The sequence below is a fragment of the Gigantopelta aegis genome, chromosome 9 (genome assembly GCF_016097555.1).
Source record: "Gigantopelta aegis isolate Gae_Host chromosome 9, Gae_host_genome, whole genome shotgun sequence".
Taxonomy (NCBI): Eukaryota; Metazoa; Mollusca; class Gastropoda; order Neomphalida; family Peltospiridae; genus Gigantopelta; species Gigantopelta aegis.
In genome coordinates, this window is record NC_054707.1 from 67,014,964 (window position 1) to 67,032,463 (window position 17,500).

Consider the following 17,500-nt stretch of genomic DNA (forward strand, 5'->3'; position numbering starts at 1 on the left):
TGAGATGGCTGCCCACACCATGACACTACCCCCGCCGAATCTGTCCACTTCCTGCACGCAGTTTGCCGCATAACGTTCACCACGACGCCTATACACGCGACATCTTCCATCATGACGTCGGAGCAGAAATCGGGACTCGTCACTGAACCACACCTGTCTCCATCGCAGTTGAGGCCATTGTCGATGAATCTGGCACCACTGCAGTCGGAGTCGACGGTGTTGTGGTGTTAAGATGACACCTCGAACTGGACGTCTGGCACGAATTCCTACCTCACGTAGGCGGTTCCGTACGGTCTGGTCGGATATCCTGCGAAAACCTGGTATTGCTGCGGCTGTGGAGGTGGCAGTAGTCAATCGTTCCCGAAGGTGGCGTACCCGGATGTAGCGGTCCTGCCCGGGGGTAGTGACCCGTGGTCGACCGGATCTAGGGAGGTCACGTGTTGATCCATGTTGCTGGTAACGGTCCCACAGTCTGGAGATGGTGCTTGGGGACACATGGAATGCCCTGGCAACGGCTATTCTGGATTCGCCTGCGTCTAGTCGGCCGATGGCATTGTTTCTCTGCGGTTCACTGAGACGTGGCATGTCCTGGATTGTCAACTGTCGGCCAGATACAGAGGCCAGGCAAGCGAACACCCTGCACTTTTATACTGTCGGTGTTCATGTTGCACGTGCAGACAACGCACGTGCAGTGGTGACATGGTTTGCACGTGGCTGCGTTTTTGCGAATATTCACATTTTGGAACTTTATTGTACAGTAGCTGCGTTTTATCGAATGTAACCGTGGGAATGTGTTTGGGACATGCAATGACCTTATATTCACAAAGCATGAACCGGTAGGAAACATAAAATCGGAGTTATAACCCATTTGTACCCTTTTGCGTTTCTTTTTTTGAAGAGTATAGATATTCATACATCAATACATACATACACACACGCGCGCGTGCACGTACACATACACATCACATCCCAATTTATGCGCATCCTGTTTATTGTATATGGTTTTATAACACTGCAATGTATGCATAATAATCAGAAATAGCGAAATATGTGTATATGTGTATTAGTGTATCGGGTAGACCATTAACCAACACGTTTGCTACAAAGTTATTATAATTATAACATTAGTTTAAATATACTTTATTATGCATCCATATACAAAATGTGAGGAAACTGTATTTTATAATGTCATAGTGAAGAAAAGTAAAGTAAAGTTTGTTTTATTTAACGACGCCACTAGAGCACATTGATTTTTTTATCTTATCATCGGCTATTGGACGTCAAACATATGGTCATTCTGATACTGTTTGTTTTAGAGGAAACCCGCTGTAGCCACATAGGCTACTCTTTTACGACAGGCAGCAAGGGATCTTTTATTTGCGCTTCTCACAGGCAGGGTATCACAAACCATGGCCTTTGTTGAACCAGTTATGGATCACTGGTCGGTGCAAGTGGTTTACACCTACCCATTGAGCCTTGCGGAGCACTCACTCAAGGTTTGGAGTCAGTATCTGGATTAAAAATCCCATGCCTCGACTGGGATCCGAACCCAGTACTTACCAGCCTGTAGACCGATGGCCTAACCACGACGCCACCGAGGCCGGTCATAATGAAGAAGAAATCCCAATGGGCCTACCGAGTTGGTTTCATCCTATGTCGCCGACCATCCCTCTAAAATTGCCATCATGACTTTTCTTGCTCATTAGGGTGTATAGAAGGTATCCTTTTTGTTCTGCGTTCAAGCTATAGTTGATCATGCTTTAGATTTGGAATTCGGTTGTGGTGATACAAAAACGCGGTCTCTGTCAAGTCTTCTTTGGAACCCCAAAGCTTGACAGCCAGTGTTGTTCCGTTCGGCCAGTGCTTTATCCTGGCTTCATCGTAGAGGGGGCAGAATTGCAGGATGTGCTCTGGGGACTGTGGTCCTGTTTGACATGGACATTCAAGAAGGTATCAAAATAGGTGTGATCTTCTAATGATTTTAGCCCACGGGATGACTCAAGCCCCTTGCCCAGGACTCCTTTCCTTACTTTACTTTGATTTCCATCTGAGTTTCTCCAGATTTGATAGATACTCGTATCGTTCGACATCTTTTGTTGTCCTCATCCACATTCCCGTCCTTGTCTCTCCAACAGCAACAGGTACATGTGTCTCATTACTGCGTACAACACATCGTCCATTAAATACTCGTATTCCTATCAGCTTTTGCTGAGGGTTTAGTCTGACCTCTTTGCTCTTTGGACAGTGGTTAATGGTTACTTTTGACACTGTTAAGCGATATCTGTAATGGTTAGATGAATATCAATAGTTATTTATTTCATATAATTATATCACATTTAATTTGAAAACAGCTAGCACAGATACACTATTCACATGACTATATCAAATTGATGTTTAGGCACAACCGTTCTGTGTGTAACCTTTGACATCGCGAGTGGCTGGATCTGGGTCATAAGATATTTAGAAATATGTAAACAAAAAATAAAAAAATAATTAAGAATGAAAAAAATATTATCAACGCAAATGCAACACACATATTACATAAGGTATGTCATAAATGTCATATAATTATGTGTGAAATGTTATTACCCACCGTCTTATCTGTGTATTTGAAATAAATAAATACATTCGTTCATCTGTTTGTGATAGTTTAGATTTATCTGTAGTTGCAGCGTTTCCATGTAACAAAAGATTCATTTATTGCTTGTAATCACAAAGCGATAACCTGTTATCAACGACAACGTGTCATCTTGCGCCATAAAAATGGTTGATAATGTTTCTCATGTTGCTAATGAAATCTTACATACAGTTTATATATTAATTAAGTCATTTGAAGACTCAATCTATGAAACAGATCTTCGAGAAAGGAAACGCTAAAAAGCACAAAAGACAAAAAAGCATTCGGGAAAAGCGATGGACGTCAAAAGAATCGGATAACATTGAGGTGAAGTATGTCGACCTTTAACTGGAAGATCGGCTAATATGCCGACCATCGTTTGAACACATAATTATATTGGAACAAAGCCGGTATTCACCGCAAAGAGATAATTTGCGATACATTCCACTCTTATCAAATTGCTTTTTCAATATTTTGCTCCGAAAGTAGTTCGTTTATACACATATAAGAGGCCCAATCTAGGTAGATAATGAAATATTTTCTCAAGGACTTTCTGAGTGAGCTCCGACGATGATATGAGATCTGCGTTCAGTCAGAGGTTTCTCGCAAAACGTTTGCAAATTATTTTGACTGGTTACTGAAGTGGTAATATGGTTTACTGTGTAGCGTAAAAACCAGTTTAGCAAGCGTACAACAAATGGTTGGCTGAACCCCGAAACGCCGATAATTATTTTGTGGTAGACTTCATTTTATCATGGTAATGAAATGAAATATGAATACTAAGTCTTGTTTAAGGGTATCTCTGCATATTATTTTATAAGCGGTAAATAGGTTCCATACCTACGGTAAATGAAACAAATAGTCAACAGGTGAGAAAGAAGAAAACCGTTACACCTTTAGTTATCAGGCCATAGACCACAATTATTTACTTTATATGTGTTTCGATAGTTATGACAACAGTTGCTGTTGCACTTTATTAATGTCAGTAAGCAACGTGTTTTTCAGCTCTTTTTTCCTTCATAACAGTGAGCGCAATACACATACTAAACCGCAGTACACTCATATTACACTAAAATGTTTATATTTGCATGGGTAGGAATATTCACAAACAAACGTCCAATATTAAATATACATGTTTGCAAAATGCATGCTCTCCTCTATGAACGTCAGACTAACAACTGCAACAACAAAGCTGTTTTGCCATAAAATAACCACAGTTGAACTGCGGACTAGTTCTGCGAATACATTTCCGGGAAGATAACTGATAACCAATAGCACGCGATGTTTTATACGAACTTCACACATACAAAACGACAGATATCGCGACTTGCAGAACTGGTTGGAACGGGAACAAATAAGAAGATTGATCTTAGGACATCTGACACATGAGACAAGCACGTGACTAACATAATTAATGATGACTTCGATAACGTATTATTTTATATCATTTTTGAAGTCTACTTATATAAGAGTTAATTTAGTTTTCTTGTCATAATTTTATGGCCACTACTAAGTGATGTGCAAAAAACATTGCCAAGCATTGTTGTTGCTGTTTTAAACGCAAAGGGTTGACATAAAAACATATTTCACAAAACAGCATGAAATTATAATAATTATGTTATATATGTACTCTTTTTGCCTACATATTAAAAAATACCACAAAAATCCCCTAACCAAACACACAAAAAACAACAACAGCAACAACAAGTGAACTAATAAATAAATAAATAAATAACAACTTGAAAAATTAGTTAGGGTCTGCTGTAGGTTCAAGTTCCCTGGCGCACAATTTTGTAGGCGCTACAAAAAAAGATAATCATTCTCACACAATGAACTCGATAGGATCAAACTTGTATAATACGCTGCCAGTGGGCGTAAACAGTGATTTCCGTATTAATTATCGGTGTTTTTCTGCCTTCAATTGTCCTCAATGTAATAATTGTAACTAGTTATTAGCCTGTAGATAAATGTATGATCTTCTTATTGTAATATAAAGTTTACTAAATACTTTTGGCGGTAATTTATCATTATGGATCTCTAATAGAGCACACACAAAAATAATTAACCGTGAAAGTGACATAAAATTCAAAACGAAAATAAAATGTGATTGCTGTTTAAAAAACCACACACACACACACACACACACACACACACACACACACACACACACACACACAAAACCCTCGGATATCGTTGTTTTCAATTTTGCATATGAATGAGCTTTTTAAATCAACGATATTAATAAGCTTCCTTCGATCATTATATACCGTTATATACGACTCGCTATGTTCATTTAATAACACCATACACTTTTGTTATACCCATACAGGGCCGCCTACAAGTACTGGACACTCAAAACTTGAGCCACTGTATAGTCTCGATAAGATAGAGACCCATCTACCAGATAACGCGGTCTGTTTTATTGAAACGCCCGTTTGAAGCTGACCCTGAGGTCAATGAGTCTCGTTATTACAGAGCTTTGCCGCGTTCCTTTCTTACGACCCAAGTCAAAAATAGACGTACACACTGCATTGTAGGTGTGCATATTAATTCCATAATTTTCACCTGTTTTTGTACCTATGTCCACTTAATGTTCAAGCACGCTGTCCTTGTCATACACCTCAGCTATCCAGGCTGTCAGACTAGGGCAGAAGTTAATGAGTACTTGTTAGTGGTTGGTCAGAAAGAGGTTGATGACGTAACCACAACGCTACTGATATCGGAAATATATCATGTGCATAAATATACAGAACTTCACATACGTTGTAATCGCTTCCTATTTATTGCACGAGTTTATTTTACGCAAGAGTTTATTTTGCGCAAGAGTTTATTTTACGCGGTCTCGTGGTATGTTCTTTCGCAAAATAAACGAGTGCAATAAATAGGAAGCGAAAACAACGTATGTGAAGTTCTGTATTTATCACATACCTTCTTTTATGTTTTACAAAAACGGTTTTTAATTTAACGTCATAACAACACTTTGTTAAATCTATGATGAAAACTCCTTTCATGGATTTACTTAACGTTAAGAAGCATACTCTGCGGCAGCCTTGTGTAATGTTTCAAATACGATGTGACTTCATTGGTAAATCATATATGAGGTCAGTAAATAAAAGGCACTAACTGCAGTAAAAAGAAAAAGGGAATTCCCCATTTAAAAGTTCCGATCCAGATTGCACATGTGTGCGATACAGGGTAAATTTATTACACGGTTTCAAAAGGCCTTTATCACTATAGTAAGATTGAATAGGTATGTAATAAAAATTATATTTGACAAAAATACATGAAATATCCTCTATGTATAAAACTGACACAAAAGCGTAATAATTACATCCCGTACCGTTTCAGACTTCACTCAAAGTTTTGTGTATATATGGTTGTTTGTTTCTTCTTCTTCTTCTTCTTCTTCTTCTGCGTTCCCAAGGCCATGCTCAGACTTCCAGTCCTGTTCTCACCAGGAAGTCTGCTGTCCGTCGAAGGGACGACGTCGGTCCCCAAAGTTTCTCTTTTAGGTCCACCGGATACGGCCAGGCTTCTTGTCTCAGGGTGCTATATGATGGACAGGACTGAAGAATGTGTTCAGGCGTTTGGGCATCAGTACCACAGGGATATTCATCAATGTGGGCAAGTCTGAGTCTATAGAGGTGGGAGAGCAGGCGACAGTGGCCAGTCCTCATTCTAAAGATGATTACTTGCTGTGTTCTGTCCAGTGACTCAAGGTTATCCTCTTTTTCCACTTCCATCCGTATCTTCCAGTTGGTGTTAAAGCGGTTCTTTATGATGGTTTTCACCTCCGAGTATGATGTGGGTTGAGATACCTGCTGACGTTTGCTTCCTGTTTTTGAGTGCCTGTCTGCTTCTTCATTGCCTGGCACGCCACAATGGGATGGTATCCATTGAAGGATTATGTCTGTTCTTTTTGGCATATCTTGAAGTTCCCTCCTGATATTCAACAGGATATGTTCGCCACAATGTGTCTGGAGGCTCTGTAGTAGAGATCTGCAGTCTGTAAGGAAAACGGTTTTGGGAGACAGTTTGTCTTGTAAGTTTAGTACTTTAGCTGCTTCAAGTAGTGCACATGCCTCAGCTCTGAAGTTGGTGGAGAGATATCCAGTTGCGATGGACTTCGATGTGAAGCTTCCATCAACATATCTGATAAAAACACCCCCTCCTCCATTTTTGACAGCATTTTCAGCAGAGCCATCTGTATAGACTTGGATCCAGGAATCTCTGTGGTAATCCCTGTCCAACACCTCGAGGGTAAGGGCTTTGAGTTCTGCCTCTGTGTGTTCCTCCTTGTTACCAACTCCTGGCAGGTCTATGATGGTGGTAAAGTCTTCAGTTTCCCAGTCTTCATAGTCCTGGAGTGGTTCGCCCTGTTGGTCTAGTGGTGGCAAGGATTCTGCATGTTGTCTCTGAAGTATTTTGGAGATGTGATTTATGCTCTGTCTCTTGAGTCTGTTCTTGGTAGGATCTCTCAGGCTTGTATGCAGTGGATGAGATTGCATTCTCTTGAGTTTTTTGCATTGTCGGAGTAGTTTTTCTTCCCACTTTTCTTCAAGTATATGTAATCTCGTCGTTTTTTCCATTGCAGAGATTGGAGTTGTTTTTAACCCACCTGTTATCAAACGGAGGCTGGCATTTAGGATTTTTGTCAATCTTGCTGTGTTGGTTTTTGCTGCTGTGATCCATGCTGTTGAAGCATACTCTAAATGTGGCCGAACAGCACCTGTATAGACTTGGGTGAGGATCTTTCGATTTGCCCCTCACTTTGTGCCTGCTAACTTCTTTATGATAGCCATTTTCTTGGTTGCCTTATTTTCCATTTTTTAACTTGTGGTATCCATGAAAGCCTTCTATCTAGTGTCACACCAAGGTAGGTTGGTGTATCTTGTTGGGGGATGTTTTCACCTTGGAGATAAAGGTTGTATTGTTCTTTCTTTGTTGAAAGGGAAAAACAGGTGACTTGTGTTTTATTTTTGTTGATAGTGACCATCCACTCTTCTGCCCAGTCAGAGACAGTATTCATGGCATCCTGTATTCTGATGTTTGCCATGTTGATTTGTTCAGAGGATGTCCATATTGCCAGATCATCTGCATGGATAGCTTTTGAGATGTATATTGAGAGGTGGTCTACAATGTCATCTATGAAGATGATAAAGAGTGTTGGCGAGATGACCCCTCTCTGCGGGACTCCCTCTCTGAGTTTCACTAGATTGCTTGTGTGTCTTTCTAGTTTTACACTGGCCGTTCTCTGAAATAGGTAGCTTTTTATCCAGCCATGCATTCTTCCACAAATCATTTTTTTGAGAAGCTTTAAAAGCAGGCCATCCTTTCATACCTTGTCAAGCTAGAGTTTTCTTCTTTCCCTGGAATCCATTTTCGATCTCTTGGGTCAGGTAAGCTATTTGATCCTCTGTGCTACGATTTTTCTGAAACCTGATTGTGTCTGGTTGATAAGCCCATTTGTTTCAAGATGCAACTGAAGTCGCTTATTTACCATCCTTTCCATGGTCTTTCCGAGGCAGCTAAGGAGGCTAATGGGTCTGTAGCTGGTTTTAGAGTGTTTGTTTTTTCCCTTTTTAAGGATGGGGATTATTATGGCTTCTTTCCAGGAGTGTGGAAACTCCCCAGTTTTCCAAGACTGGTTGAAGATCACCAATAGCTTCTGTTTGGCTATTTTGCCGAGATGTCCAATCATTTCATTTGATATCCCATCTTTACCTAGAGATTTTTTGTTCTTTAGCCATCTGATCGAGTCTGTGAGTTCAGAAATTGAGAAGAGATCTGTCATATTAGGGTTAGTTGTTTGTTCCCTGAGTTCTTGTTTGATGTTTTTTCTTACTTTTGCTGTTTTCTCTCTGGTGGGGTCGAGTACGCTATCATGTTTGAAGCTTTCTGCTAGCAAAGTGGCTGCCTTCTTGCCGGTGTAGGTCTGGTCATTTCCTTCCAAGATGGTTGCTTGTGACTTTGACTGGTTGTCCTCATTGAGTGTCTTCGTCAATTTCCAGAGTTTTGTGGTGTCATTTTCCATATTGAGTGAGCTGGTCTTCTCTTGCCAGGCTTTTCGTGTTTCATTTGTTTTTGCATCATCAAATGTGGCTCTTGCTTGGTTGTGGGCCCTTGTTGTTTCTGGGGTGGGATTTCTTTCTTGTTGCTCCCGTGCAGATGTCATGGAGCTTTTGGAGGCTGTTACTCCAGTAGTGTTTGTAGTTTTTTCTCCAGCCTCTTGGTATACCTCTTTTTGCTGCTTGAGATATGGCTTTTGTAAATCGGTCAACATTGTCATTGATGTCTCTTCTTTCCTGGATGTCTGCTTCTTGGCAGAGCTTGTCTGTGAGCTCTGTGAATATGTGCCAGTTGGCCTTTTTATAGTTCCAGCTTGGTCCATTGTTGTGATTTTTTTCTTGGTGCCGGCACATTGAGTGTGTAGACAGCAAGTCGATGATCACTCCCACATAACTGGTCCATTACCTGTCGATGGCAAACTTTGTGGATGTCATATGTGACTATGGCAATGTCTAGCGTGCTTGTTGTCTTCCAGGATCTTGAAAGTTAGGTTGGCTTGTCATTTGGCTTGTTGATCAGGATGAGATTGTTTTATATCATCCAGTCTTCTATTTGCTCGCCCCTATTATTGAGTTCAGTGTATCCCCAACTGGGTGAGTGCCCATTGAAATCTCCAACCAGACGTAGTCCTCTGTCCTTCAGTTGAAGGGTATGTAGACTTAGGTCTTTGTCTGGCGGGCTGTAGAAGTTGGTCACAATTAGCTCCATTTCTGGCAAGATGACCGTAACTGTTAGGAACTCTGTATCACCTTTTGATCTTGAGACTTCAACCGCTGGAATGTTATTTATAACCAGGGTAAGAATTACTCCTTTGTGGCGGTGTTCTTTGTTATGTCGGAATAGCTCGTACCCCCTGACAAAGAAGCGGTGAGTGTCTGTCAAGTGGGTTTCATGGATGCAGATGATGTCAACCTTTTCCCTTTTCAGGAAGTTCTGCAGTTCAGTCTTCTTGTTGCGGATGCCTTCAGCATTCCATTGTGCAATGATGAGTGGAGCATCTGGAGTTTTGGACTTTGGTCGACTATAGTCACTTTTGCTCCCATTTCCATCATTTGTAGAGTTTTTTCCACCAGTAGCTGTAGGTGGGCCCCTTCGAGGCTTGGGGCCCGGCACCGTCCCTGTCTGGCGGAGAGCAGGGTGAGCACCATATCTTCTGATATCTATTTGCATGGCCATAATGGGTGTGTGCGTATGTGCTCGGTTTTCTTCAAGGAGGTCCCCTTACTGTATACTACAGTCAGCACATTCCGTCTTCGAAGGAGTTCTTGACATTTTGCTTGCTGTTTGCTGAACGGGTCTGTCTCCCCGGGTGTTACATCTGAGTTTTCCTTCTCATAGACAGCTTGTCAACCAAGACTATTGAATGCTGTCTATCCGGGTTTATTTTCAGAGTTTTCCTTCTCCTAGACAGGTTGTCTTTCGTGACTTACATCCTCTGTCCGAACGTACTAGTTTCCCATAGCTGGGGCTGGATTGGTGAGTGCCAGAGCGTATCCATACACCGATGGATCATGCACACTGCACCTCTGGGGCTCCAGCTGCTCCGAGATCCCCCCCCCCCCCCCAGTCTGGCCTGGGTCTGCAAAGGCCCAGTTTCCGTGGTGTGCCAAGCTGTGTATGCATGGGACACTGGGGGAGTCTTGTCTGTGGAGAGGTTATGTACCGGAAGGGTGGGACTTATGTACATCTGCACACTTTTGCACCATGGCAGGTTATCCGGCTACAGCTGAAAGCGAGAGGTATATAAGCCAGTTACTTTTTACTATAGCACTAGACACATCACACAAACCTGTGGCTAAAGGCCACCACACCACATGTTTGTTTGTTTGTCTGTTTGTTTGGGGGTAGGGTTGGGGTTTTTTTTATGTTTCTTTTCTTGGGGGGGGGGGGGGGGGGGGGGGAGTTGGGAGTGTTGGGTGGTCGATTCGTTTTGTTTTTGTTTTTGTTTGTTGTTTTGTTTGTTTGTTTGTTTGTTTATTTATGTTCGTTTTATGTTTGTTTGTTTTTGTGAGGATGTTGTGGGGGTGGGGGTGGGGATGGCGGTGGGAATGTTAGTTAGTTTTTTTGTTATGTTTTTGTTATAGTTCTTTTCTTGGGGGGGGGAGAGTTGGGGGTGTTGGGTGGTCGCTTCGTTTTGTTTTTGTTTCTCTGTTGTTGTTTTGTTTGTTTGTTTGTTTATTTATGTTCGTTTGTTTTTGTGAGGATGTTGTGGGGTGGGGGTGGTCATTTTCGTTTTGGGTTTTTTCGGGGGGGGGGGGGGGGGTTCTTCTTCTTCTTTACGTTCAGAATATATTTGGTGATGGTGAGTGTTGATACTTTTTGCATTAAAAAAAGAGAGAAGTAATACTAATAGATAGTGACAAATGCACGCGCAGGATAGGCACTGATACCGAATTTATGAACAGCGACGTGACAGGTGTATAAACAGAGCATGCAAAATGAGACAACTGACTGTGATGAGGACTCTGTCGGACGGGTCCCGTCATCGGCGGGGTGGTTCCCAACACCAGCACAATGGCTGCCCTGTCTCACCCCGTCACGCCAGATCCGACAAGATTACATTCCGAGAAGCCGCATTGCGTAGCGTCACCTCTGAACCTGCACGTGCTCATAAACAATCGGTTATTTAAATCACTTTGTTGTATTATGGCGGTAATTAACAAAGAACACAACCATAAGGTCAGCTGATCTGTGTTACCGTCATACAACTTTTAAAAAAGAGTTTGTTTTGTTTGACGACATCACGAGAACACGTTGATTTATGAATCATCGGGTATTGGATGTCAAACATTTGGTAATTTAGATATATAGTTTTAGAGAGGAAACCCGCAACGTTTTTCCATTAGTAGCAAAGGATCTTTTATATGCGAATCAGAGCAGTAGATTCGAATTCTACCAACTGACATTTATAGTCCGTCCACGGGGAACGCCTTTTTTCTTACTATAGAATTTACTACAAGTTATTTATGTCTGGGCCTATTATATTGTAACTTGCACACAATCATAGTGTATTTTTGTTATTTCCAAAACACATTTACTGTTCTTTTTACATCAGACCAAACTAAAATTATTTACAAAAAAAGATGTTTAAAGAATGATGGGACGGACTATAGTTTATTTTTTGTGCTGATATTATATCCACCATCTCACAGACAGGATAGCACATACCAAACGAGGTGCACTGGCTGAAACAAGAAATATTGCAATGGCTCCACCGACAAGGATCGATCCTAGGTTACGCCTCGCCTTTGCCGTAATTATAATACAATCGAACTGACTCGTGATTTATTCACCCTGACGTGAACCTTATGACGTTCAAAGTCAGTGCGCCATTAAAACTCTTATAATGCATTATGAGTTTTGAAATAACACGTTTTTCTCTCTCATCTAACAGCATTAGACAAAATATATGGCTTCCTTTGAATGCCAAGCATAAATTTCCCCCACACAATTATTTCTGCTAATTTAAACGTTTCGTGTTTAATGGATTCCAAATTTTTGACGAAGCCGGCATGCTGTTTTCTAAGAGACTACTTGGAGTGTTTTCCGCGAGCCCGTCACGATCGATCTGCCTTGTTCGCAGCAATTCTCTCCCCTCTCACACCAGACGTCGCTTCCCTCTGTCGAGCCATTCATCTTAATTATCGTCATTAGCGTTAATTGAATATCCTTTAATTCCCTCAGTCGACTCCGGGCATATAGTAAGTATATAATTCAATAACACATCTTCACAAGCGTATCACTCGGTTTTAAGGGTGGCGTGCCGCTCGGAAAATAGCTACGAGACAAAAATCGAATGATGAGTACACTGTTTCACTGCCTTTTCAAACGGGAGAGACTAAAATTACATGTTAAATAGAGTAAGTGTTGAGACACAGACAGGATAGTACATACCACATCCTTTATTACACCAGTTGTGGAGCACTGGTTACCGACCGTGCACCAAGCCCCTGCCCTCCCTGCCCCCTCTCCCTTCCCCGTCTCGTACGCTTATGGACACTTCGTCCATACAAGCACCGATATTTTAAACAACAAAATATATTTAATATGTAATTCCAGTCATCAAAAAGACCTGTTACGGCAACGCCACACAATACGAATGCTTCATCGAGAATAGATGAAATCGTAATTTTCTTCTGTTTCAAATCGGCTATTCTGGTGGCTATTCTCGAACGAGGCTCTCGTTTTAAGTTATTCCTTATCCGTTTCAGATTGTGGGGTTTTTTTTAAATATTTAAATGGAGCTAAGGTAGATTATTATTCTATTATAGGATTTAACTTTTTCTAAGCCGTTAGCATCTCCAGGACCATATGGTACAAAAGGTCTTGTAACAAGCGACCTATGCATATTCAAGTTGTGGATGAATAAATTTGCATTGTTATTTACAAGTTTAGCTTTACATTTTGCTTTCCATAGTACAAAAAGCATAGTAAAAATATATGTCAAATGTTTTGAATATGATGTCGGTCTAAGGTCTTCCATTATTATTGGTAAGGGTTGAATTTTGCCACTATGTCTTTTCTCTTTATGTTTGCGTCTCTGACCGCCCCCCCCCCCCCCCCCCCACCCATTGTCGATGTGACAGTAGCTAAGATATCAACTAATATCCATACTTTTTAAATGTGCCAGGGTGTCGTTAATTAAATAGGCTGCTTCTTTCGAAACTGAATAACTTGAGTTTCGTTAGCATTAATGGTCCATGTCCGTACAGTTCTACACAGGGTAAGACTTACAGGCACCCAGTTTTTGTGTGTGTGTGTGGTTTTTTTCGGGGGGGGGGGGGTCCTAAGTGCAATTCACTCCTACCTTAATGTGAACACTAAACAAGACTCTAGACATTCCGATATGTATTATGTTGAAATAATGTGCTATGTTTCCGTTTTAAAATGATGTTTCAATAAAAATGTATTTCAATTTAGAAACATATTGCTGTTGTTATTTCATGCTAGACATGATACAAACTATTCTTTAAATACTATTGGTTTTCTCATCAGAACGATTTCAGGAAATATGTATAATTACTGGAAATTTCAGGAATTACACATATTTCCTGAGTGAATCAGACATTACACATATTTCCAGAAATTTTCAGGAATTAGACATATTTCCTGATAATACATATTTCCTGTAACATATATATATATATATATATATAACACTGAAAAATCACCTAATAGGGAAATTCCCACTAGCCACTGCCAGTAGGAGCACTTTATACCAACACTACTACATGCCGCCCCCCCCCCCCCCCCCCCCCCCCCCCCCCCCCCCCCACCCCCAAGTGAAGCTACGTCCCGGAGCTGTGGGCCACGGGCAGTTGAACTGTTACGGGTCCTGACTGGGTTATAATTGTATTCTTGTGTTAAGAACACACGCAGTCCCTACATCGGCTCCAAATGTAACAGATAAAAATCAATCTCCACTGAGGGGATTCGAACCACTGGACTCTCGTATATATATATATATATATATATATATATATATAAGTAGATTTATGTACGTATTCACTCTTGATAACTGAAAGAAAAACAAGAGTATTCCATGTAAATGTCTATTTTGTTTTAGGCAGAGAGAAACTGAACTAAGTACCTTTAACACAACCCATTAGGCGTCTAAAGAATTCCATAATTACACTTCTTAACTACACTGTCTTAACGATGGCTTTAAATAGTCGTCTTACCGGTCGGGCTTGCCGTCACATACACTAGACTATCGCTTATAGGTAATGGAATTGTTCAGACTCCGGGGAGACACGGGCGCACCGAAAACCATCGAGGGAAGCCGCGGTAATGTAATAAAGTTGATTTTACTGTTCAACGACAGACCGGAGCTAGTAAGTTTGGAGCCGCGAGTGTGTAAGTATTAATAATTTACGTATGATTGGGACCGATCCGGGCTGCGATCTCGGGCTGACCGTCCACAAAGAATTGATTAGCGGTCAGACTCGGACCTCCAGTCTCCCCGATTCCTCATCTTGAACGTGGTCAAAGGCGGCAAATTGATGCGCGTTGTTCTCTCCACGACGGCTTTTGTCTGGTCGTAACGAGAATATTATATTAAACTGGTAGGCAGTCGTATTGTGTGGAGTTTATTATTGTTTAAATTAGTAGCCTCGCAGACACTGTCTGAACGATGTGAGAGCTGTTAATCGTCAGTCTTTTAGTACAAAGACGCCATATAGCCTGGTAACAGTGACGGATTCAAGGGGGGTGTTTAGGGGGTTTAAATCGAAAACAAAATAGAGTAAACCCTCACCATTTTGTTTGTTTGTTTGTTTAATTAACGACACCACTAGAGCACATTGATTTATTAATGTCAAACATTTGGTAATTTAAACATACAGTCTTAGAGAGGAAACCCGCTATATTTTTCCATTAATAGGAAGGGATCTTTTATATGCATTATCGCACAGACAGGATAGCATACACCATGGCCTTTGATATACCAGTGGTGGCGCACTGGCTGGAACGAGAAATAGCCCAATGGGCCCACCGACAGGGATCGATCCCAAACCGATCGCGCTTCAATCGAGCCCTTTATTACTGGTCTACGTCTCTCCCCAACCCTCACCATTATTTATGCAAACACACACACACACACACACACACACACACAGACAGACACTCAGAGACACAAACACGCGCACACACACGCACAGAGAGAGAGAGAGAGAGAGAGAGAGAGAGAGAGAGAGAGAGAGAGAGAGAGACAGAGAGGAAGAGAGACAGGAGAAAAGAGAGGACAGAACAGAGACTCTCTCACACACATACACAGAGAGACAGAGAGAGAGAGAGAGAGAGAGAGAGAGAGAGAGAGAGAGAGAGAGAGAGACAGAGAGAGACAGAGAGAGACAGAGACTCAGAGAGAGACACACACTGGTTCCAGGAAGCAGCAATACCACAAATTAACAAAGAAGAGAAAGTACAAAAATACCAACACTCGAGCACACACACACACACACACACACACACACACACACCATGCAATAACGAAATGAAATGCATCGGGAAATGTTAGCAACTGCGGAGATGTGTGAGATAACAATTATGTAGTAAAGTATTAGTGTTCGATTGATGTGGTGGTTGTATGAATACGAGAAAATCATTTTGTAGACCGATATGTTCAAACGGTTCATTTAAACCCGTTCGATGAGCAACCTATCTTCCCCGGCATGTGTTGTTCCTCATCGTGGTGTTGGGGTCGCAACATTCTCATGTTTTTCAAGAGTGGCGAATACAGCAAGCATACATTCGGTATCTCTTAGAAATTTCATAGGCTGGACGCAATGCAGTGGTAACGCGTTCGCTTGATGCGCGGTCGGTCTAGGATCGAACCACGTCGGTGGACCCATTGGGCTATTTCTCGTTACAGCTAGTGTTTCACAACTGGTTTAACACAGGCAATGGTATGTACTATCCTGTCTCTGGGATGGTGCATATAAAATATCCCTTGTTGCTAATCGAAAAAGGAGTAGCCCATGAAGACTTAGTGGCGACAGCGGGTTTCCTCTCTCAATATCTGTGTGGTCCTTAACCATATGTCTGACGCCATATAACCGTAAATAAAATGTGTTGAGTGCGTCGTTAAATAAAATATTTCCTTCCTTCCTTCCTCTTAGACATTTCAAAACTAGTTCTGTAAGCATTTGTGATAATGTTCTTAAATATTATGTTTTTCGTTTGGTGTTGATAATTAGGTGCTTTGTTTACTACACACAGATCCATACACTGTTTTCATGGTCCGACCACAGCGTTTATTTTTGTCTTGGAAGATTTTATTTTAGTATGTTGTGTTGATCGTTCGCAACATTTTGTCTTGGTAATTTGATTCAGTATTGGTTTGTTTATGACAACTCTATGCACTGTCTTCATGATCCGTAACAGCGTTTATTGTTGTCTTTTGGGAGACTGTAATTTGTTTTTATTCTTATTTTTTAGAAAAAATAATGTTAATATGCTTCTCTGTTTCTTTCACAGATGTGACTCGTTCATTGCAGTCTACACTATTTTCATTAATCATTTTAGAATTTTACGTTTATGTCGATCATCATATACCTATGTAGGGTTTCTACCAGAGGGTAAAACGGGTATGGCGCCATACCCAAATGTTTTGGCAGATTTATTTTTAAGTTAACCTTTTGACAAATTTAATGACTCTTATCATTACTGTATGATTTTCTTAACCCTAACGCTAAACGTAACCTTTTTTGTGCTGAAAGAATGCATTCTGGGTCAAGTGGTTATACTCACTGGAAAGCTATTGAAGGTAGCTATCCGACGATACAATAATCGTGGCTATAACGTAACTGAACATAGAGAAAATAGCTATTAAACATCTGTACGAATGAAAAAGTAAGATGTAAAATGAGTGGGGGTACCCAGCTAAAAGAGGCTACAATTTTGTTTCCTAGTTGACACGATCATCAGGCAGATCCTAAATCTGGAGGGTTTCAGCTACACAAAAATACTACTCGTATAAATTCCCCTTCCAGGTGACACCCAACCCTATCTACACCCAGACTATTTGTTTGACACCCAATAGCTGATGTGTTTGGGGGTTTTTTGTGTGTTTTTTGTGGTGGATTTTGTTGTTGTTTTTGTTGTTGTTGTTTGTTATTTTGAAATGGTGGGGTTTTTTCTTTTGTTTCTGGGATGTCGTTAAACATCCATTCTCCACACTCCAGCACCTATCTTTGAAAGGCCAGATAATCGTGGCTATGGTGAGATACAGTATCATGGGAGGCAGGTGGCCATGTAATGTTGTTAGTTACAAAGTGTGAGTGTGAAAGGCAGGCAGAGTGTGTGGGCTGGGTC

General features: G+C 41.1%; 1 protein-coding gene across 1 annotated transcript; it reads right to left on the reverse strand.

Annotated features, from left to right (window-relative positions):
* Window positions 1–6,048: 6,048 nt before the first annotated feature.
* On the reverse strand, window positions 6,049–7,206 carry LOC121381710. The gene has a single exon (XM_041511056.1). The coding sequence runs from the start codon at window positions 7,204–7,206 to the stop codon at window positions 6,049–6,051; it is 1,158 nt and encodes a 385-aa protein (XP_041366990.1).
* Window positions 7,207–17,500: the final 10,294 nt, after the last annotated feature.